The sequence below is a fragment of the Lepus europaeus genome, chromosome 11 (assembly GCF_033115175.1).
Source record: "Lepus europaeus isolate LE1 chromosome 11, mLepTim1.pri, whole genome shotgun sequence".
NCBI lineage: Eukaryota > Metazoa > Chordata > Mammalia > Lagomorpha > Leporidae > Lepus > Lepus europaeus.
Genome location: NC_084837.1, coordinates 117,296,277 through 117,320,493, shown reverse-complemented (window position 1 = coordinate 117,320,493; position 24,217 = coordinate 117,296,277). Strand labels below are relative to the sequence as shown.

General features: G+C 38.1%; 1 protein-coding gene across 1 annotated transcript in view; it reads left to right on the top strand.

The window, feature by feature from the left end:
- Positions 1–23,758, top strand: part of LOC133770420 (zinc finger protein 345-like) — a 32,139-nt gene extending 8,381 nt beyond the window's left edge. The window contains exons 2-5 of the mRNA XM_062206560.1: positions 13,966–14,120; positions 18,989–19,115; positions 19,360–19,452; positions 21,445–23,758. Coding sequence (XP_062062544.1) covers positions 13,966–14,120; positions 18,989–19,115; positions 19,360–19,452; positions 21,445–23,501 — 2,432 coding nt within the window. The 3' untranslated portion in view covers positions 23,502–23,758. The remainder of the gene's footprint in view (positions 1–13,965; positions 14,121–18,988; positions 19,116–19,359; positions 19,453–21,444) is intronic.
- Positions 23,759–24,217: the final 459 nt, after the last annotated feature.

The following is a 24,217-nucleotide window of genomic DNA, read 5'->3' as shown; positions in this document are numbered from 1 at the left end:
TCAGGTTTGACAGCCCACAAATGAACTTGAAAAACCTGTGTGGAAAAGCTCACCTCTACCTACTGTTCTGTACCCCCACTCCTAGCCCACCTAAGTTATAACAAGGCCTAGCTTCCTGGGGTCTTTGCTCTCTGCCATGTGTTTGGTCTGTATGCACACTGGTAGTTGGTCAACCTCTCCAACTTTATTTTCTTTGAATAAATGTGGTCTGGTTGTCTCCTCTCTGTTTCTGCCCCCTTTTCCTTACAGCTTGTCCCAGCCCCAGTCATTGCAGGCACTTGGGGAGTGAACTAATGGATGAGAGACCTCTCCCTCTGTCTGTAAATCTGCCTTTCAAATGAAAATAAATATTTTAAAAATAGTATATACATAGTAGTACAACATTGGTGGTGTCCCATGTTAATATGAGATGTTAGTAATAGTGGGAACTGGGGTGTGGGATATCTGTAAATACTTTTGTCTTTGCAATTTTTTCTCTAAATCTGAAAAATCTTTTAAAATAACATTTACTTTGAAAAAAAAAAAACTCAGAAGTCTATATTATGGGAAAGGGCCATAAGTTGGCATTTAAAAGTTGAAAATTGAAGTGATAAATTACTGCAGAAAAATGCTTCCCCTGGATCTAGAACAAATTAATTGGTTATGGTGTAATGAATGGGAGTATAGTCACAGTTGTTGGAAAAGTCATTTTGTTTACAAAATGAATTTGATGAATAAGGTTTATTTTTTTAAAGAGTTTATTTAATTGAGAGAGTTACAGAGAATGAGAGAGACAGAGAGAAAGGTCTTCCTTCTGTTGATTCACTCCCCAAATTGCCGCAGCAGCTGGAGCTAAACCAATCCGAAGCCAGGAGCCAGGTTCTTCTTCCTGGTCTCCCATGTGGGTGCAGGGGCTATCTTACTGTTTTCCCAGGCCACAGCAGAGAGCTGGATTAGAAGAGTAACAGCTGGGACTAGAACCGGCACCCATATGGGATGTCAGCGCCGCAGGCAGAGGATTAACCTACAGCACTACAGTGCCAGCCCCACTGAATAAGTTATTTAAAAAATTAAGTGATGGTTATTTAAATCTCATAATCCAGAAATCACAGACTCATTGCAAGCTACATGGTGAAAATGTTTAAAAATGAAAGCCTTAGGGTGGGTGTTATGTTGCAGTGAGTTAAAATTCCACTTGAGATCTCTTCATTCTATCATGGAGTACATGGAATCTTGTCTTGTCACCACTCCAGTGTAGCTTCTTGTTAATGCTAAAGAATGAGAAGCAATATGTGATGGTCCAAGTCCTTAGATTCTATTCTGTCCAGCAATATGAGAGAACCTGGCTCCTGAGTCATTATGGCCCAGTTTCATTTGGGAAGAAAACCAACAGATGGAAGATTATCTATCTTTCTTTTTGTGCATTTCTCCTCTTTTGTTCACTCTTTCAAGTAAATGAATGAGTGAATAAATATTTTTTTGGAATGAAGAGACATAAAAGTGATAAAATACTTGTGGTTTTCTTTAAATGAACAAAATGGAGTGGACAGAAAGCAGATGTGATTTGTCAATATAATTCCATTTAGCCAGCTCTAGGAGTTGTCATTTCTATGAGGATTTTTTCTACAAGATGGCATGATAGGAGCCAGGTCATGACATCCCATTCCTAGTCATCTTCCAAATTAGATCCCTTTGCTCCTCATGCAACATCAGAGGTGACTGTAGCCATTGTCTGAGTTCTTTGCAGCATTAGGATTGAGGAAAAGAGCCTTACCATTGACTCAATATGATATGTGTTCATTTCTTTTCTTGCCTTTGGTTAAGACCAAATGTAAGAATTGCCCCTTTGAATCAATTTGTATTCTCACCAGAGAAAGGTGTCTTGGTATTACTTTTCTATGTAGTAGAGGAAGAATCTCTGGACTCTGTTACCAGTTGTTGGCAGCTAGTTTAAGAATTGGTACCCTTGGTAGTATAGGGTACAGACACTCTGGTATATTTTAATGCCATTGTCTAGTTCTTAGGACTCAAACACAGTTACTACTACACATGATGAGTAACCTGGTATCCACTCTTCCAAATATCCATATCTCATTTTGATAGGATTTCATTTTGTCTTCTCTATTATTAAGCTATATCAAGGATCAGTTTTTCCTAAAATTTTCTTTTGATGATTTTCCTAGAAATTATACACATTTATAACTGATAAACTCACTTGCAATTAGCAGTTCACTGCTTATTGGGTACTCAAATCATATTTCTATAAATTTTTTTAAAGATTTATTTATTTTACTTGAAAGTCAGGGTTACACAGAGAGAGAAGAAGAGGCAGAGAAAGAGAGTGAGATCATCCGCTGGTTTACTCCTCAGATGGTCACAATGGCCAGATCTGTGCCAATCTGAAGCCAGGATCCATGAGCTTCTTCTGGGTCTCCCATGCGGGTGCAGGAGCCTAAGGGCTTGTGCTATCTTCCACTGCTTTCCCAGGTCATAGCAAAGAGCTGGATAGGAAATGGAGCAGCGGGACATGAACCGGTGCCCTTATGGGATGCCAGCACTGCAGGTGGCAGCTTTACCCACTATGCCACAGTGCCTGCCCCTTCTGTAATTTTTTTTTTAATATCTATTTGAAAGAGTTACAGAGATAGATATCTTCTATCTGCTGGTTCACTCCCCAAATGGCTACAAAAGTTGAGGATGCAATAGGCTGAAGTGAGGAGATTCATCTGGGTCTCCCATGGGAGTGACAAGGGCCCAATCAGGCCACTTTTGTTGCTTTTCTCGGGCTATTAGGGACCTGCATTGGAAGTGAAACAGTTGGAGCACAAATCAGCACCTGTATGGGATACTGCCATTGCATATGGGACACCATGATGCCCACTCTTCTGAGAAGCGACAGATACCCAGTTCATTTTTTAATACTATCATTTTGAATAAACAGTTACCCACTAGGTCAGATGGAAATAAAGTAAATATTTCATTATATTTTCATATAACACTTACCACACTCCTTTTTGTGACCTGGCATCTAAATCTATATCTCTTTTTTTTTATGAATTCTTATTTAATTTAAAAGACTTTGAGACAGAGGATTCCTGTTTGCTAATTTATTAGATAAATGCCCACAAATGCCATGGTAAGGGTCATGGAAAACTGGTTGCTGAGAACTCAGTACTGGTTTTCCATGTGAGTCATGAACCCAATCATTTGAGCCATCAGCACTGCTTCTCAGGGTCTTCACTAACAAGATGTTGGAGTCAGGAGCTATATCCATATTTAGGAATTGAACTCGGGTACTCCAATAAATGACTATTTAACTATTAGGATAAATGCCCACCCTCAGTCTATATTTTAACTGTGAGACACAGATAAAAGTTCAATGACCCTCTGTATTTTGATAGCAATATTTGAGTAGATCAGTATAAGAATCCTCCATTTGAGTTCAAGTTTAGTTTCCCAACAGTAACATTTTTGGAATACCAGTTTATCCGGTTGCAAATCATGCAAAGGCTGATCAGAAAGTTATAGTGAAAAGGCCATGCTGACTGCTGATTTTGGAGCTGTATATTTCAATAATCAGTGACAGGGATGGAGGGTATTGTCTCCTAACTTTATTTTATGCTGTTATATATGGAAATGTTTTCTTAGTTTCATTTGCAAATTGTTCATTATATACAAATATATATATGTATATAGTATATACAAATGCCTCTGATTTTTAAAATTTTATTTGAACAGTTTTGATTAATGTGTGCTACTCATTGATTATTATAGGTGATAGTGCAGTATTTGAACTCATATACACCATAGAAACTGTGATCAAGCCAGATATCTGGTGTTTCCATTTCCTCTTCATGTTTTGAGCCTACCAGCTCCTGTCCTCTAGTTTTTTATACAGTACTTAATATGTACACTATTGTCATCTAGCTATACTATGGAACAGCAGAAGTGACTCCTGCCTCACTGTACTTTGCTACCTGTTTTCCATTCCCCCTCTCTCCCTAGCCTCCATACTTCTCAGTCTTTAATAATCACAATTCTATGTTCACATCCATTTGTTTCACTTCCATATATGACAAGAAACTGGGAATTTGTGTTTCTGCGTCTGGTTTATTTCAATTAATTTGATGATCTCTTTTTATACATTTTGCAAGATGTAACAATGTTGTATTTTTTTTGTGTCTAAATGATGTTCCCTTGTCCATTTTTTCATTGATAGACAGCTAGATTGGTTATAATTCATGGCTGCTGTGAACGGTGTTATGGTCACTATAGTAGAATTGCTGTCTCTTGGATATGAAAGTTTCATTTCCTTCTGATACATAGCCAGGAGTAAGAGAAGTTTGTCATCTAATAGATCAATTTTTATCTTTTTTGAAGAATGACCCTACGGTTCTCCATAACACCTGAACTAATTTGCATGTTCACCCACAGTATCTGAGAGTTATCTTTTCCCACATCATCATAAGCATTTGTTCTTTGTTATCTTTTTGGGATAAGATGACAATATTGTAGGTTTTTTGCTTCTTATCAGTTTATTAACTTGTTTATTAAAATTTTGTTTGTTTATTTGAATGGCAGAGTTACAGAGAGAGAAGAAAATACAGAGATCTTTCATCTACTGGCTCACTCCCTGAAGAGTCACAACAGCTGGGGCATGGCCAGACTGAAGTCAGGGGCTTCATCTAGGTTGTGCACATGAGAGGCAGGGGTCCAAGACCTTGGTCCATCTTCTGCTGTTTTCCCAAGTGCATTAGCAGGGAGCTCAATTGGAAGTGGAGTAGCCTAACTCACATGGGTTGCTGGCACGTTGCAGCTTAACCCACTGTGCCACAATTCCAGCCATTCGCTTTATCAATTTAAATTCCTCAAAAAAGTCATTAATATTGGCATCTACATCATTTTCTTTTTTCATTGTTATCATTTAATTTAATGAAGTCTTGTTTGTATTTCAATTATTCCTCTCAAATTGCTCTTCCCAAGGTCATTAGATTACCATATTGGTTAGATGCAGTTTATGCTTTAAATTTCTCATTTACTGAATGCATGGACCAGTGAATGGAGGACCTCTGTCTGTCTCCCTGCCTGTCTCTGCCTCTGCCTCCCTGTGACTCTGCCTTTCAAATAAATGAGTGGATCCTTAAAAATAAAGCAGAATAAAATAAAAAAAATTAAAAACTGCTTTTGGTAGTATGGACATTTTGGTGATATCAATTCTTTCAATTTATTAATGGGGAATATTTTTCCTTTTGTGCATTTTCTTCTATTTAATATTTGGTAATTTCCATTGTAGAGTTCTTTCACTTTCTTGATTAAATTTATTCCAAGGCAGTAAAAGTTTTTTAGCTATTGTGAATTGTACTGACATGATTAAGTTCTTTATTAGCTATGAGATTTTTGTGTGTTGATTTTATATCTTGCAACTTTACTAAACTCTCTTATGAGTTCCAGTAGTCTTTTAGTGGGGTCTTTTGCTTTCCTATAAATAGGATTATGTAATCTGCAGGCAGGGGTAATTGGACTTTCTCCTTTCTAATTTGTATCCCTTTGATTTCTTTTTCTTGCATTATTGCTCTGTTTAAAACATTTAGAACTGTTTTTGAATAGCATGGCAAGAATGAGTAACTTTATCTGGTTCCAGATCTTATTGAAAATGCTTCCAACATCTTTCATTCAGTATGATACTGATTAAAGATTTAGCATATATTGCTTTGAATGTGTTAGGAAATGTTCTTTTTATACCCAATTTGCTACGGGTTTTATAATGAAAGCATATTGTATTTTATCAACTGCTTTCTATGCATCAATTGAGATCATCATGTGGTTTTTATTCAGTTTATTAATGTGACATATTACATTTATTGATTTGCTTATGTTGAATCATTTCTGCATACCAGGGATACATCCCTCTTGGTCCATGTGAATCATTTTTCTAATGTATTATTAAATTCCATTAACTCGTCTTTTGATGAGGATTTTTGCATATATATTCATCAGTGGTCTTATTCTATAATTCTCTTTCTTTGTTGTATATATTTTTTCTGGTTTATGAACTAAGGTGATGCTGGCCTAATAGAAGGAATTTGGGAGGATTCCCTCCCTTTCAACAATTTTGAATAGCTGAAGAAGAATTGGAATTAGTTCTTCTGTGAAAGTCTGGTAGAATTCAGCAGTGAAGCTGTCTGGTCCTGGGCTTTTTTTTGTTAGGAAGGTCTTTATTACTGATTCACTCTGTCTTGTATTTTGGTTTGTTTAGGTTTTCTATGTGTCTTCATAACCCAAATTTGGTATGTGTCCAGGAATCTCAATTTCTTTTAGGTTTTCCATTTTGTTAGCCATCTTATCGGATGCTCACATTCTATATTGCTATGGTAATCTGAGTTTTGGGTACTCCACTTCCAAACCAGTTTCGTGCTAATATCCCTGGGAAACAGAGGATGATGTCTCAAATTCCTTAGTTCCTGTCACCTAATTGTTCTGTCATCTAAGTGGAGGGCTTGAGAGCGTGGTCCAGCTACAGCTGTTGCGGACATTTAGAGAGTGAACCAGAAGTTAGAAGATCTCTCTGCCTCTCTCTCTCTCTGCCTCTCTCTCTCTCTCTCTCTCTCTCTCTCTCTCTCTCTCTCTCTCTCTCTCTTTCTCACTCTGTGTGTGTGTTTGTGTCTCTCCCTTTTTTAAAAATCATTTTAAAAATATTTACTTATTTTTTTGGAAGTCGAGAGTTACAGAGAGAAGGAGAGACCAAGATCTTCCATCAACTGATTCTCTCCTGAGATGGCTTCAATGGCCAATGTGTGGCCAGGCCAAAGCCAGGAGATTATTCTGGGTCTCCCATGTGGGTGGCAGGAACCATAGTACTTAGGCCATCTTCTTTTTCTCAGCCCATTGGCAAGGGGCTGGCTTAAAAGTGGAATAGCTGGGACTTGAACTGGCACCTATACAGGATGCCAACTTAATGAGTGGCAGCTTTGCCCATTGTGCCACCACACCAGATCCCCTCTGCCTTTCAAATAAGTAAATGTTTAAAAAAGAATTAAAAAAAATGTAAAGTAGTAAAAGTCATCATGATTGAGCACTGGGGAATCTATTGAAATGATCTACTTTTTAAAAGATTCATTTATGCATTTGCAAGTGTCATAGAGTGAGAGAGGGAGAGATTGATCTTTCTTCTGATTTGTTCACTCCCCAAATGGCTGCAATGATTGTGGCTAGACTAGACTGATATCAAAAGCCTGGAGCTTCTTCCAGGTCTCTCACATGAGTGCAGGAGCCCAAGCATTTGAAACATCCTGTGTTACTTTCCCAGACACATTAGCAGGGAGCTGGATCAGTTTGGAGCATTAATTTCTGTGATACTCCCCTTGCAGTTCAAGTATACAAAACCCACCTGGCACCATGTCCCATTCATGGGTAGGCCGAGTATAACAGTTTCCAACTCTCCAAGGTTTGGGCTAGATGCCCAAATGGACTATATTAGCCTTATTTGTTCTTCACAATGTGTCAAATAGTGTCATTCAAGGAGGATGTTATCAATGTGATTTATGCTTGTATTCCCATTGAAAAAATTGTGTTTGCTGGCAAAATCAACGAGGTGCCCATGTATATCCTAGAAGTGTCCTTTCAAAGTGAAGGCAGAGACTGAGGGGCTTTTGGAAAAGCTTTGAATAAAATAGTCTCCACACTTGTAATAGTTGAGACACATCATTTATCTAATGAGAGACATCAGATACATTGGTATTAGATATAAGGTACAGCAGACATATGGGTGGCACATAGCATTAAGATTTTAGTAATCTAACATGAGGTGCTATTTATTTTTTCCAGATTTCATAGATAAAATTGGGCTGCCAAATAGGGAATAGTTGAAATAATCACCTTTTTGATGATTAAGTCTAGGGTAATAAATTTTAATGCTTGAAGACCTTGAGTTTTTTAATAGGGCCATCTTAATTATTTTAGTTTGTGATCTATGAATTCTTATTTTCTCTAGCCAAGTAAGTTACAAACTTTCTGTAACCCTGCCTCTTAAGTGAATAAATAAATCTTTAAAAAAATTCTGTAAATATTAAAATAAAAAGACTGACCTCCCTCAATGTATAGAATAAAGTCACTGAAAGGCAAATACCAGATTAGAGATGATACAGGAATTTGAACAGCACAATTATTATATTATACATAGAAAACTGACCAATAGCTGTGGGCCAAGAGTCAATGGCCTGTGATACTACCACTCAGATCCTCAAGAAGTTGATAATTTCAGCCCATTCTCATTTAGACAGGAAAAGGAGTAAAAGCAGGGGCTCCATGACATCATCATGTTTGTCTCTGCCTAGTTTGTGAGAGAAACCAAATTAAAAAATAAATAAATAAAACTAAAGTTTTGTTAAATATACACAAATAATTGGATGGAGTGATGAATAGATAAAGTTCAGTAACTGGGTATAGAATTACCAAGTATTTCAAATTTTTTTAAACTTTTATTTAATGAATATAAATTTCCAGTGTACAGCTTATGGATTACAATGGCTTCCCCCTCCCATAACTTCCCTCCCACCCACAACCCTCCCCTCTCCCGCTCCCTCTCCCCTTCCATTTGCATCAAGATTCATTTTCAATTCTCTTTATAGACAGAAGATTAATTTAGTATAAAGATTTCAACAGTTTGCACCCACATAGAAACACAAAGTGAAACATACTGTTTGAGTACTAGTTATAGCATTAAATCACAATGGACAGCACATTAAGGACAGAGATCCCACATGGGGAGCAAGTGCACAGTGGCTCCTGTTGTTGACCCAACAAATTGACACTCTAGTTGATGGTGCCAGTAACCACCCTAGGCTGTCGTCATGAGTTGCCAAGGCTATGGAAGCCTTCCAAGTTTGCCGACTCTGATCATATTTAGACAAGGTCATAAAAGACAGAGTGAGGATAGTAACCAATGATCCTAAGAGTGGCATTTACCAGGTTTGAACAATTATACAGCATTAAGTGGGGAAGAGGACCATCAGTACACACAGGTTGGGAGTAGAGCCATTGGTGGTAGAGTAGAGGTTATGATTACAAAGGAATGAGGCCCAAGTGTGCTAGACAGGGTCTAGAACAAAGGACAGAGTCATTATTAGAGGAGCTAAGAAAGGTGCTGTCTAAGCTACAATTAAGTTTTCTGATTGAGAGGCAAATAGAACCTGATAGAAGGGGCTTGATAATAATCTGGTGGGCTTTAGGCCTTGTAAGTTAAGAGGCCCAGACCTACCTATCTCTTTACATGGGGTATATCCTAAGGGAGGTGTGAACCTCCTAGGGGGTGAAGGCACTCTGTTGACTTTCATTACGTGGTTGGCCTGGGAGGAGAGCTGGCCAGGTAAAGGCAGGGGGCATCTCTAACAAGAAATTTACAGTTCTGCCTGCAATGTTACTGACCCTACTTGACCATACCCTCAGCTGCAGTGTTCACTTTGGAAGTTGGGCTGAGTGAAGGGCTTTTCAGCTTAGAGCCAATAAGATCTGTGGCTCTGACCTGGGCATCCTTCGACTCCAGGGCAGGTCCATTTCCAGTGATCCAACTCTTGGCAGAGCTGCCAGGGCTCTTCACAAGCTGACTTCTGCTGAAGCCCAGGCTTACCACATTGAAAACCACTGCAGTGGACTGGCCTGTTGGGTCTCCTTGAGGGCAGATCACTGTACAGATCAGCCATTAATAGGCCTGCCACCCATTGCTTCTGATGCCTAGCTTTCTTTTCCTCCTGGTTTGTGTTAAAGCAGACCAGAGGATGCAAGTCAAGGGAGTGCCCAAGTCCCATCTCTAATCTTCGGTGGCCTGAACTACAAGTCTATAGTCACAGGCATGTTCTGTAGTAGTTTTTCTAAGGTAGACAATGCCCATGAGGAAAATTATATTCTCACTTTAAAACTTTCTTTCCCTTTGGTCTGAAAGGCAGGTTTTTTCTACTTACTGTATACTTCGCTGATGGCGAAGTGAATCTAGCTATGAGATTATTATTTAAGTTCTTATTTTGGCTATGCTATTACAGAAAAATGTTAGCCATCTCTTTTCTAAGGTCTAAAGATTAAATTGTGCATCCTACAGATTCCTTCATAATAGAATTAGTTTCCTACCTTGAAGAGAATAGAGAAATGAAAGAACAAGTTGGGCTTAGAATAGAGAAATCAGGGAGCAAGTCCTAGATCGCTTGCTGACAATAGCAATATCACATGAATACTTAACAACAGTTTCAACCATTAGATAACAACTTAAGAAAACATTTACCAGAAGGTCCAATGCCTTCTATAAATTTTAAAAATCATGTATTTGAAAACACCTCTTAAATATCTAACATGGTGTAGTTTGTTTAGCCAGTAAACTTAAGCACAACCATCTAAAATGTTTTTAGTTTCTTTCTACCAACACGTTTAAAACATATGATACAGAGATTCAGGTCCCACAAATTAAAATGTATCTTTGATTGATTTTAGCAGCTTAAATTTATGGACAATCTTATCTATAAGCCATTTAAAATAAAGCTCTTAATAAAATTTCCCCATGTGGACATACAATATGTACACACATATAACATAGCATAATAGACCAATATAGCAATTTTAATAATAGCTTTTAAAATCTTTAACTCTTTTTGTAGATTGCCAATTGATTTGAATTGCTTTTTGTTTTTAGTAACCTCAGTTAACCATACTTTCTCTCAGTTGGTACTGTTAATACATTATTGGCTTCATCTGAATACAGAGCCATCCCAAAGTACTGAATACAATAGAAGTGGCTGGAAAAAGTCCATAGGAACCTATAGGAGGACAGCTAAACACAGAACCAACAACGCTTTAGTTTTATGAGCAGCAAATCATATATAACTGTGGATGACAAAAGACTTTAAGTTGCCATGTTTAAAATTATAAACTCATCAACCAACAAGAGGCACTTGCTTACTTCACAATAGTTTTGAAAGCACCTGTAGGATTTTACAATTATTTAACCCTTTAGGCCTCTGGGGCTTTCTCATTAATATAGTATCATGTCTAGTAACACAAGATCATTAGACTTTTTAATTCTCAAACATTTGTATTAATAGCACTTTCCATTATAGAAACTTAAAGTTTGGTACCACATCACATCTTGACAGTACTTCTAATATTTTGAATGCCTATCAAGAATGCCAAGAAGGCTCAAAATCCAAAATATCTGGTTGAAAAAAGATTCCTTAAAATCATGACATAATATAGGCCAAATTTGATCATTGTTACAAGGTGATTATTCAGATCTTTGAAAATAAGCACATATTTAAATAACCCATAGCTCTTAATAAAAATTCAGCTGTTTTTGAACAATTAGAATTTAACAAACATCAAGAGAACATAATAGATTACTTTAACACATTGATTTAACAGAGCATCAGAGTTTAATTCTATGTCAAAGAGAAATTGAGCTTCCTGTGATCTTTTGCTGTGAGGTTTCCTTCCTTTACCTTCTTTCATATTGATGACTATGTTTCTGTGTTTCTGTGTGTAAGACATCTTTAAGCATCTTTTGCAGGGCAGGATGAGTGGCAACACATTCTTTCAGTTTCTGTTTGCTATGAAGTCTTAATTTCACCTTCATTCACAAATGAGAGCTTTGCAGGACATAATATTCTGGGCTGGCAGTTTTTCTCTCTTAGTACCTGGGCTATGTCTCGCCATTCCCTTCTAGCTTGTAGGGTTTCTGATGAGAAGTCTGCTGTGAGTCTAATTGGAGATCCTCTGAGAATAATGTGGCGTTTCTCTCTTGCCCATTTTAGGATCTTTTCTTTATGTTTCACTGTGGTGAGTTTGATTACAACATGTCGTGGTGAGGATCTCTTTTGGTCATGTTTATTAGGGGTTCTATAAGCTTCCTGTACTAAGATGCCTCTGTCCTTCTCCAAACCTGGGAAATTTTCTGCTAGTATCTCACTGAAAAGGCCTTCTAATCCTTTCTCCCTCTCCATGCCTTCAGGAACTCCTAGAACCCGAATGTTGGGTTTTTTAATAGTATCCTGTAGATTCCCGACAATATTTTTTAGATTTCTAATTTCTTCTTCTTTTCTTTGGTTTGCCTGTTTCCTTTCCTGTTCTCTGTCTTCTAAGTCTGATATTCTCTCTTCTGCTTCGCCCATTCTGTTTTTAAGGCTCTCTAATGTGTTTGTCATTTGATCTATTGAATTCTTCATTTCATTATGATTTCTGGTCACTACCACGGTTTCTTGTTCCACTAGTTGTTTCATTTCATTATGATTCCTCCTTAATATTTCACTTTCACGAGAGAGATTTTCTATCTTGTCCATGAAGGATTTCTGTAGTTCAAGAATTTGTTTTTGAGAACTTCTTAATGTTCTTATCAATTTTTTGAGATCCGCTTCTTGCATTTCTTCGATCTCATCATCTTCATAATCTTGAATTGGGGTGTCTTTTTCATTTGGGGGCGTCATAGTGTCTTCCTTGTTCTTGTTACCTCAGTTTTTGCATTTGTTGTTTGGCATGTTGGAGATATTTGGTTTCTTCACTGTGGTGTTTTTTCTTGTTACACTATGGCTCTATATTAAGTGGACTGTCTGCTTTCAGTGGAGCCTTAGAGGCTTGAGATGAGTGTGGACTGAGAGCTGTGTTTGGTTCCTCAGGGTTGAGGGTGTGTCAAAGATGTCACTCCCAGGTTAGGTGTGGTAAATCTCTCTTTCTTTCTTTCTTTTTTTGATTTAAAAGGGAAGTAATTCCACACAGCTGAATGTAAATGGAGGTAGTTAGGCAAATGATATAGCCACAGGGGCCAGAGATTGGAAGCTCTCTCCCAAGGACCACACCGGGAATCTCTGCTGCCCTCAATGTGGGCTCCAATTCTCCTGCAGTCTCCCACTGGTTTGCCAAGTTAGATGCTAATCTCCTGTTATTTCACCCCTCCCCCCAGAGTCAGGTTTTTCTGCTAGGCTCGGGGCCGGTGCAGACCTGAGGTCGCCCTGCTTATGACATATGTCCAAAATGGCGCCTGCTCTTTGTGTTGCTCACCTTTGAGGGGTGAGCGGAGAGAGAGAAACTCGTGTCTGTATCAGTCACTTTTTTTTTTTCTTTCTCTTTTCTGGTTAGCCTGGTGAACTTTTCCCCACGGAGTTTCATGCCTCATTCCCTCTAGTCTCCTCTTTCCACTTGCCCACTGGTGTCTTGGGCTATTGAGGTTCGGCTCACCTCGTGTTCCAGTGCTGATGTGTTGAGTCTGCCGCTTTTGTCCCGAACTTGGGCTCCCACGCTCTCCACGCAGGTCCACTGTGAATCACCAGTTCCAGAAGAGTTTCCTCTGCTGTTTCTTCCCCTACTCTTCCTTGACCCTGCAGTATCTCCACTTTTATTAACCTGTCTCTCTCTCGGACTAATAGTGTGCTCCCTTCCTATTCCACCATCTTGCCGCTCTCCTTCAATTTTAAATATTCACAAACATTTCAGACGGCACTCACTCTGTTTTCCAACCAAATTAATCCACTTAATGTATTAGAATGTTTTCCTCATTGTGAAATACGATCCATTGATGAACCAAAATTAATTTAGTTGGTAAGGTCAAGCATCATTTTAAAGGATTAAAATCCTTTTTTTCAGGGATATTAGTTTCTTCTTTGAATGTATTATGTTAAAAAGAGTCCCTGGAGTTTGTTGTTGTTGTTGTTGTTAGTGTTTTCCCTAAATATTTGTAAGAAAGGCTCTGGAACCACAATTTAATTATGAGAATTAAATAATAAATTTCACAATTTCAAAAAATTATTTCCACATTTGAATTTTGCCAGTTATAGTATGTTGCTTTCAAATGTATATCTGTCAAACCAAGAATTAGTGAGGAATTGGAGTATTATGTGGGTATCTCATGTGGTTAGACAAGTTCTGATGTATACTCTCTGTGTCACAGGAGGCTGATTATCCAGTAAATATATGGGTCATCCTCACTGCTTCCTAATGGAGGTCTGCATTGTTTTATAGGAAATGTAGCCTCATCTGCCCATGATGTCGGGAGGACAGAACCATGGAAACTCTCCTCTGGCTTCCTTCTTAGCGTGTGCCATTCCAACCACTACCACCATCTCCAAAGAATTCCTGGTGCTGGGCTTTCCTCATATTACTCAAGAACTGTGTGGGTGATTTCTGTATCTGTGAATGTCAGTGTGGGGTTAAAGGGAACCTTGGAGAGCAGTACAGGTGCCTGTCTCTTGCTGGCATAAATGACAGTCATGGATCTGAGGTGTTAGAATCTGTCATTCGGATCCACCCTAAAGATCTTGGCTGGTCCAGGAAGAGACACCAGTGGTAAATCCTCAGTTCTAGAGCTGGAGAAAGAGTGAATAAGGTTGGGCTTTCAAGGGTTGTTTTTTGTCAAATGATGCACTGACAGAAGACCAGTGTGACTCCAGGTGTACAGAAGGTAGTTTCAAAATTCCTACAGACAATCTGTCTTATCCAAGATGGCCACAGGATGGAGATGGGTTTTCAGACCATTTTAGCTGAAATGTGTATGGGGTGACTGAATGTAGATTGTACCCCTGTCACTGTTTACCCATCTGTAAGATGAAGTATATTGGTGGTACTAGTGAAATGTCCCCACATTTCCTGAGAAATCATTGTGAGATATGTGCAGGTTGACTTACATTATTTGACAGTTGCATTTGTGGGGCTTATGGTATATCTTCTCCAAATGAATTTTCTAGTTTCCTGCACTGTGTAGACTGACCAGCACTACTCATTTGAGGTTATGGAAATTTATACAACACCTAGTTTCTAGGAACATGGACGTTTGGGTCCTGGCTGACAGTCCTATTTCCTTTGGAAGTGAGTAGCTTTTATGATACTTGAAGAAGGGAACTCCAGGAAAAAGAATCATTTCTGACAGAATACCACTTGATGCTCTCTGAGACAATACCTTACTATTTCAGAGCAGAGCAAAAAGTCACTGAAATGCAAAGATCCTAGATTTGCATGATCCTAGCAGTTATTAATCATACTGACCAGAATGAACATGATTTAGTTGATATTACCTTACCTCATCCATAAGTTATGGAAGGCTGGTGATATTGGCAGTTCTGGACCAGCCTTCAAAAAAAGTTGTGTATGGATTAGAAAGACAGGCAAGGGCATAGCAAATGTTTCTTAAGTGGTTTTGAGGGTATGGCCTGTGGTGGAGGGATAACCCCTCATGTCTGAGAGTCACTGTCTACATTGCTTTCTACCACATGCCCATTACTTCATTCTGCTATCAGGTTTTTCAGAAATGGAGGTCTTTGAAACCTGGTCTGCCATACACTTGGTATCTAGAGCCATGCTGCTGCCCTCTATATTCCAGGAATTCATCCTGGTAGTTCAAGGAACATCTGTGAGAGTCTCTGCATGTAAAAATGATGAAATAAATTATATTTTAGGAGATAGATGGTTTGAGTAGTGTCAGATGATTTGTACATGCCTGGCATTCTAACTTTTGGATGGTGATTTCTATTTTGCTACACTTAATTAAAAAAGACATTTATTGTTGCCTGCAGTGCCAGCATCCAATATGGGCACTGATTCAAGTCCCAGCTGCTCTACTTCTGATCCACCTTTCTGATATGGCCTGGGAAAGCAGTGGAAGATGGCCCAAGGCCTTGGGCCCCTGTACCCATGTGGGAGACCTGGAAGAAGCTCCTGGCTCCTGGCTCTTGGCTCCTGGCTTTGGATGAGTGCAGCTCTGGCCATTGCATTTTGGGAGTGAACCAACAGATGGAAGACTCTCTCTCTCTCTCTCTCTCTCTCTCTCTCTCTCTCTCTCTCTGCCTCTCCTTCTGTTTGTGTAACACTGACTTTCAAATAAGCAAATAAATCTGTGAAAAAAAAAAACAACACTTTTTCAGATTACTTTCCGAAACTCACCAGTTTCAAATAAGTATTGCTGTAGAAGACTGCCCTGAGCATGGCTTTCCTTTTGATCTTGATGTTATTTATGGATTGTGTGACATTAAAAGGCATATCAAAATTTTCCCACTCACTGTCAGTAATTTCTTCTTGAAAGTCTTGACCAATATTTAGTATACCTGCAGCTTCAGAAAATTACTGTGAGCTTTTTCCTATTTCCTGAATAGTAAAACTACACTGAGACTTCATGTGCTAATAAGTTTCTTAAAATATAAGCAAAAATATGACCACATATAAGCAGAAATGTGAAACATAACATTATGATCTCCAATAAATTCATTTGTGTGATTCCAGGGCTATTTTTTAAAAGTTTTATTTATTTAAAAGAGTTACACACAGAGAGAAGGAGAGGCAGAGAGAGAGAGAGGTCTTCCATCCGCTGGTTCACCCCAGATGGCCACAGTGGCCGGAGCTGTCCCAATCTGAAGCCAGGAGTCAGGAGCTACTTCCAGATCTCCCATGTGGGTGCAGGAGCCCAAGGACTTGGGCCATCTCCTACTGCATTCCCAGGGCATAGCAGAGAGTCAGGAGATCAAGAAGTCAGTCTTTTGATTACAACTATAGAAGATCTTATAATCCTAGAAACAGTAGAACGACTGGAAGACCTTGCCGTAGCAGAAGCCATTCTGACAATGATTGACCAAACTGCAGCTGGAATACCTAGTATAGTCCTGCTTACTACACTTCAAGAAAGATCTGAAAGCAGAAAAAGAAGGCAGTTCAAGTGATCAAAGGGTATGTGGAAGGTGCTGCAGTATGAATACTGTACGGATATTTTGACTCTGGTCTGAAAAGATAAAAGAATTATCAAAATCTACATGGAATAATTGAAGTCCCTTCAAGTTTGAAAATAAGCATTTTAGGACAAATAAAAGGAAGTTCAACCTTGTACTTGGGGAAACTAATCCCTAAATATGAATAGGTTTATATTGATTCATGGGTAACAGGTCCATAAATTATTTGAAACTAGGATGTCTAGATATCAAGGAAGACAGCCATAGTCTCTTACAGTGCCTCTATTGGTCTGTCTCAAAATGAATTGGGTGGGAAAAGGTTTAGTCCAATATACATTTTTTCTGGATTCTCCTTAAAATTCCTTTTTAGCCATTATTGGCAAGCTTTGCCTTTGTTTATTCTGGTGCCAGTATTTTCTGCATAATCATTTGCTTTGTTGGCATCTGAGTATATTTGCTTAAAAACCACATACAGTTGACTTCTTTAACCACTTTTTCCCACGTAGATTCCAATTATACTTGACATCCAGTTTGAGGGGGCCCATCTCTTCTCACCTATTTACTAATCAGTATGTTCAGTGGATACTTATTGAGCACTTAACAGTGGGCAAAACATTGTACAAAGTAATTGGATAGAAAAATAGATAATTCCCATATTCAATAAATGTCTACTGAGCACATTCTAGTGTATCATTACATATGGCCACATTGTTTTGTTTGAAGTGTGTTATTTGTGACTATATTAGACCATTCACATCTTTATGTAATTATAAAACCCAATATACTATCAAAGATAAGTAATTTTGTAGTTTATCTACCTTTCAAAAAGTATCTGGGGCCGGCACCATGGCTTACTTGGCTAATCCGGCACCTGCGTGCCAGCATCCAATATGCGCACCTGATTCTAGTCCCAGCTGCTCCTCTTCCAGTCCAGCACTCTGCTGTGGCTCAGGAAGGCAGTGGAGGATATCCCAGGTGATTGGGTACCTGCACCCGCATGGGAGACCAGGAGGAAGCACCTGGCTCCTGGCTTCAGATCAGTGCAGCACCAGCTGTAGTGGCCATTTGGGGGGTGAATCAGCAAAAGGAAGACCTTTCTCTCTGTCTCTCTCTCTCACTGTCTAATTCTACCTGTCAAATAAGTTAAAAAAAAAAAAGTATCCAGTATTTCCAGTATTTGTTTGCACCCCATTCATAATGAAAAAATGGTGTTTCAATCTGTAGTGAACTGATTTACTGTGCCATTACTGTAATATACTGGCATTATATTAAATTGTTAACTCTGCCTCATTAAATACATTAGGAAATAATCCCACAAATAACTATTTAACTTTGCATCAGATATAAAGGAGATTCTGGGTGCTATAATTAGATTCTTTTGAGGCAGACAGAGAGCTGTTATCCCAACTGATTTAGTATGTTCTGTAATGAGAATAAATTCACCAAATTATAATTTTTAGTGATTTACATGTACATTTTATAGGGGACATGTTCTGTGTATAGTGAAAAAATAACTTTTATAGTATCATAAAATGCTTTTGATTCCTTAGTTCCTTATTAGGATATGAACTTTTTGTTTAGCTATACATTGGTTCCATCACCAGTTTTGTTATATTTTGCCATGTTTTTATAACTTGCATGTAAAGTTATTAATCTTAAAATTTGGCAATGGAATGTAACTTACAAGAATTTTGAAAATACAGGAGAATACACATTAACTTTAAGGGAGGTGTAAAATGGAGGTTTTTTAATCCCTATTTTATTTTTTTAAAAGATTTATTTATTTTACTTGAAAGTCAGAGTTACAGAGAGAGAGAGAGAGAGAGAGAGAGAGAGAGAGAGAGAGATCTTCCATCCACAGATTCACTCCCCAATTGGCCGCAATGGTTGGAGCTGCGCAGATCCAAAGCCAGGAGCCAGGAGCTCCTACTGTAGTTTGTAAAGAAGTTAAGAGGTCTTTGTGTCCAGTTTTCAGATCATCTTTCTTTGCTCTAGAGAGTGAAATATTAAACTGATCTTGGGACAAAAAAAAAAAGAGAGAGAGAGAGAGATTCAATATTGTCCTCCTTTCAGCCTGGGGTGCAATTCCCCTTGAAATACGTGGCCCTTTGTGACCTGAAGCCCATATTTTCTTCCAGTTGGGGCATTTTTCACAGCCTGTAGGCCATAGGTTTGACTCCCTGCTGAGTGCTTCTGAGTGGCTGTCCAAATGCTCAACAAGTCTAAAATGAAAGCACATCCTTCCCTCTTCCTTCATACCCATCTGTAAGGTAAAAACTGCCAGTATTTGTTTTGTGACAGTTGATATGTTGACCACAAGTGTTCTATTACAGGTGATGATAGCATTTGAAGACCTGGCTGTTTACTTTACCTGGGAGGAATGGCAGAACATGAACAAAGCTCAGAAAATCCTGTACAGGGAAGTGATGCTGGAGACCTACAGCAGCCTACTCTTCTTGGGTGAGTGGCACCCATCACATGCCTAATGAACACATTGTCTTGCTATTTGAAAAATAAGTGAAGACTTTATAAAGTTTAATGATGTGCAGTTAAAGAACTTATGTCCATGAATAATCCTAGTGTGTACCATCTAGGAAAGGATCCAAATTGGAACATTTGTTGCATAGCTCCTGAAATAAGCTGTTTTCCTATAAATAACCCAAGATCGTGATTTCACAAAGTCTTACATTGTTTGCATTAATAGGACACTGCATTACCAAACCTGATTTGATCTTTAAGTTGGAGCAAGGAGCAGAGCCATGGATGGTGAGCGAATTCCTAAATCAGAACCTTCCAGGTCAGTACGTACTTAATGGTAAGGGAGGCCAAGGCAGAAAGATTGCAACATATGTTCACTGATGCTCTTTCCATGACTTTTTCCCAAGTGTTACTCCTGATGATATCTGGTTTTGTGCATCAGACAAGGGATTCTAGAGTATCTAGGGATGCCATTTGATCTCTAAATCTCTGTGTTCTTGATGAAGATGTTCTTTGATTTAAAAAAAAAATGTTCCAATCCTTTTCTGGTGTTACTAAGGCTTTTTTCTAGGTTAGATACATTCCCCAAATTCTCTATATTTAATACCTTTTCCTTCATGCATTTATTCTTTTCTTCAGTTCTTGTTAGTTGGGCAAGCTATTGAAACTTCTTTCAGATGAGTTACCACTCATGGTTTTGGCCAGGCACAGAACTTGCTATTTTAAGAATCTCACGACTGAACCAATAAATGTGATCTCTCTCTCTCTCTCTCTCTCTCTCTCTCTCTCTCTCTCTCTCTTTCTCTTTCTCTTTCTCTCTATCCTCTTTCTCTTTATCTGTGGCTTTCAAATAAAATAAGAAAAAAATGGGTTGTTACAAACATTTGAGGAAAGAGCCTGTGGCTGGCAAGCTTCTGTGTGTCTCAAATTCTCCAACTCTCTTGACTCTCAAGTATGTAAATAAATAAGGGAATGCTAAGAGATGGTCAGAAGTAAGCCTCTGTGCTGTGACATCAGAAGTCCTGAAGTAAGCAGGAACTTGTATAGAAACATGAAAATAACTGATCCTAAACTCACCAAGAAAGTCTTGAGATTCTGAATCCCAAGTTCAAGTAACCTCATGGTTTTATGTTGAATGTCTCAGATTTGTCATTTGAAATATGAATTCTGTCTCAAAGAAAAAAAGATAAGAAAAGAATAGGAAATTAAGATTTCTTTGAATATAAGAGACAGTTGATCAAAAGCCTCCAAAAATGCAAATTATCACATATGAGTGTTTATAGAAAAAAATGAGGGGAGATAACCAAGACTAGTGATTTCAGAATGAGCTAGAAAATATATTCCAAAGAAGGCAAACACACTCTAGTTGCAAAAACAAATTGTTTCAGCTGTTAGAGAGTGTATACCCAAGGTGGTATATTGCAATGTTTCTGTACCTACTGCAGTTCTGAGGAGCTGAAGATGTTAGATTTCCTTAGGAATATGGGGAAGCTATCATAGAGTGCAGATAAAAGCAGTTTCTCATTTGAAAAATCCCATAAATGTTTACCTGAGAAGACTGAACATGAGACAACTATGTGATACTGTTTAGAGTACAGAAACATTTCACTCTTCTTCACCTGTAAGAAAATGATCCAGTAAAGCATTCCCATATTTATGATTGAAATATCAGAGAGCTCACAACATAATCTTTTTAATAAAAATTAACTAAAGAAGAAGGACAGGAAAAAAACTGTTTGTTAGGCAATGGGGGAATATATTTACTAAATTTTTGTCCATTCTTTAAAATCTTAGAGTTGTCTCATCATTGTTAAGGGTAGAATGGCAATGAGAAGAGAAAGATCATTTATTAGCTCATTTCCCCAATGCCTGCAACAGTTAGGTCTGACTAGTCTGAAGCCAAAAGGCTGGAATTTCATCTAGTTTAACCTGATTTATCACAGGTCCCAAGCACATGATTCATTACTTGCTGCCTTCTCATTTATATATGCAAGAGCTTTAATGGAATCAGAGTAGCCAGGGCTCAATCTGGCACTATTTGGGGATGCAAGCACCCTAAGCAGTGAATTAGCAAATCTAACCAGGAAAGCCATCTGCCATACTTGAATAAAATTCAAGTAGTAAATGATTGAACAGAGAAATCTATTGGTACAACCTAATATATCAATGTCTTAAGGGAAAAAAAACCAAAAATATAATGAGAATAAGTGTCTTCTACTGATTATGTTAAAATCTTCATTCCCCTTACATCAGTATTCCAGAAGAAAGTTATTATATGTGATTGAGTGGTTTTTTTTTTGTCTCATTTCAGTTGCCATGAAAAGTGATGACATTATTAGGATCAACCAGGAAATTCGAGAAAAAAATTTTAAGCAGAATGTTATTACAAATAATAAGACATCAACTCCCAAAAGAGTTGAATTAAATAAAAGACTTAATTTAAATTCAAGTCATGTTTCAAAACTGATTATCAAAAGAAGAAATGATTCATCAATGAAACCTGAGGAATGCAATGTGTGTCACAATGTGTATCCCCATGGTGGAGCTGATGAGCTGCAAGCTGGAGAGAAAGTTGGTGCCACTAAGGTATCTGGGAACTCTGCCCAATGCTGTGAGCCTCTTAGTGAGTATCATAAGATTCAGACTGTGAAGCCTTCATTTGAACATAGTGGACAAGGGAAAGACTTCAAAAGGAAGAAGATATTCTTTAGATTTGGCACGGTCCATATGGGAGACCCCTGTAATAAGTCAACTGTCACTGTTGGAAAGACAACTCAAATAGAAAAAACTCTTCATAAAAATACTAACCTCAGTAAGCATCAACAAATCAACACAGGAGAGAAATTCTATGGAGATATGGGATATGTGGAACCTCTTCTTTACAAATCAGATCTTTTAATAAATCAGAGACAATATATACAGGAAAAACCCTATGCATGTAAGCCTTGTGGAAAATCCTTCAGGTGTAAGTCCTGCCATACCATCATTCACAGTACTTCCTTACAGGAAAACTCGCATGAGTGTAATGAATGTGGAAAAGCCTTATACCCGAGGTTAGATATTATTAGACATCAGGAAATTCACACAGAGGACAAACCTAATGAATGTAAAGACTGTGGGAAAGCCTTTGGCAAGAAGTCACAACTCATAATCCATCAGAGAATTCACACAGGAGAGAAACCTTATGAGTGCAATGGCTGTGGGAAAGCCTTCGGCTATAAGTCACAACTCAAAACCCATCAGAGAATTCACACAGGGGAGAAACCTTATGAATGTAATGACTGTGGCAAAGCATTTGGCTCTAAGTCACAACTCATAACCCATCAGAGAACTCACACAGGGGAAAAACCTTATGAATGTAATGAATGTGGAAAAGCTTTTGGCAAGAAGTCGCATCTCATAATGCATCACAGAATTCACACAGGGGAGAAACCTTATGAATGTAATGACTGTGGAAAAACCTTTGGCTACAAGTCACAACTCAAAATCCATCAGAGAATTCACACAGGGGAGAAACCTTATGAATGTAATGACTGTGGAAAAACCTTTGGCTACAAGTCACAACTCAATATTCATCAGAGAATTCACACAGGAAAGAAACCTTATGAATGTAATGACTGTGGAAAAACCTTCATCTGTAAGTCACAACTCATAATCCATCAGAGAATTCACACAGGAGAGAAACCTTATGAGTGCAATGGCTGTGGAAAAGCCTTTAGACGAAAGTCACAACTCATAATCCATCAGAGAATTCACACAGGAGAGAAACCTTATGAGTGCAATGGCTGTGGAAAAGCCTTTGGACGAAAGTCACAACTCATAATCCATCAGAGAATTCACACAGGGGAGAAACCTTATGAGTGCAATGGCTGTGGAAAAGCCTTTGGCTATAAGTCACAACTCAAAATCCATCAGAGAATTCACACAGGGGAGAAACTTTATGAATGTAGTGACTGTGGAAAAGACTTCATCTTTAAGTCACAACTCACAATCCATCAGAGAATTCACACAGGGGAGAAACCTTATGAATGTAATCAATGTGGGAAAGCCTATGGCAAGAAGTCACATCTCATAATGCATCACAGAATTCACACAGGGGAGAAACCTTATGAATGTAATGCCTGTGGGAAAGCCTTTGGCTACAAGTCACAACTCAATATCCATCATAGAATTCACACAGGAGAGAAACCTTATGACTGTAGTGCCTGTGGAAAAGCCTTTGGCTATAAGTCACAACTCAAAATCCATCAGAGAATTCACACAGGGGAGAAACCTTATGAATGTAATGACTGTGGAAAAGCCTTCAGCTATAATTCACAACTCAAAATTCATCAGAGAATTCACACAGGAGAGAAACCTTATGAGTGAAATGATTGTGGGAAAACCTTTGGCCAGAAGTCACAACTCATAATGCATCAGAGAATTCACACAGGAGTGTAACCTCATGAATGTAATTACTACAGAAAAGCTTTTTGCTGTAAATCACAACTCATAACACATGAAAGCTTCTTTAGTAAGGCTGGGTGAATGTTGACAAATTCAGTTTCTTTTTGTTATCATAGGTCTTTCTTTCACATTCAACATAAATGAGTACTTTGCAGGGTATAGTATTCTCATATACTATATATATATATATATATATATATATATATACACACACACACATATATAGTTGACTGATTTTTTTTTCTCTGAAGACTCACACTATGATTTTCCATTCTCTCATAGATCATAAAGATTCTAATGAGAAGTCACCTGTGAATCTAGTTGGAAATCTTTGAAATTTAACTGACATTTCTGTATTGCACATTTTGGAATTTTTTGTTTTACTGTTAAAAGTTTGCAATATCTTTTGGCAGCCTAGACAGTCCGTCTCATGAACCTGAGCTGGTGAATCAAGGGAACATAAGATTACATTTCCTACATGACACTGCAGCCATCCATAACTAAACAAGGAGGATGATCCCTATATTTTCTTTGCAGACAGCCCATCTTCCTGGAAAGCAGATAGGATACAGCAGAACTCATGGGCAATTCTAACTTTTTTATTAATGTGTGGTTTAGTAAGTTCATATTTGAAATAA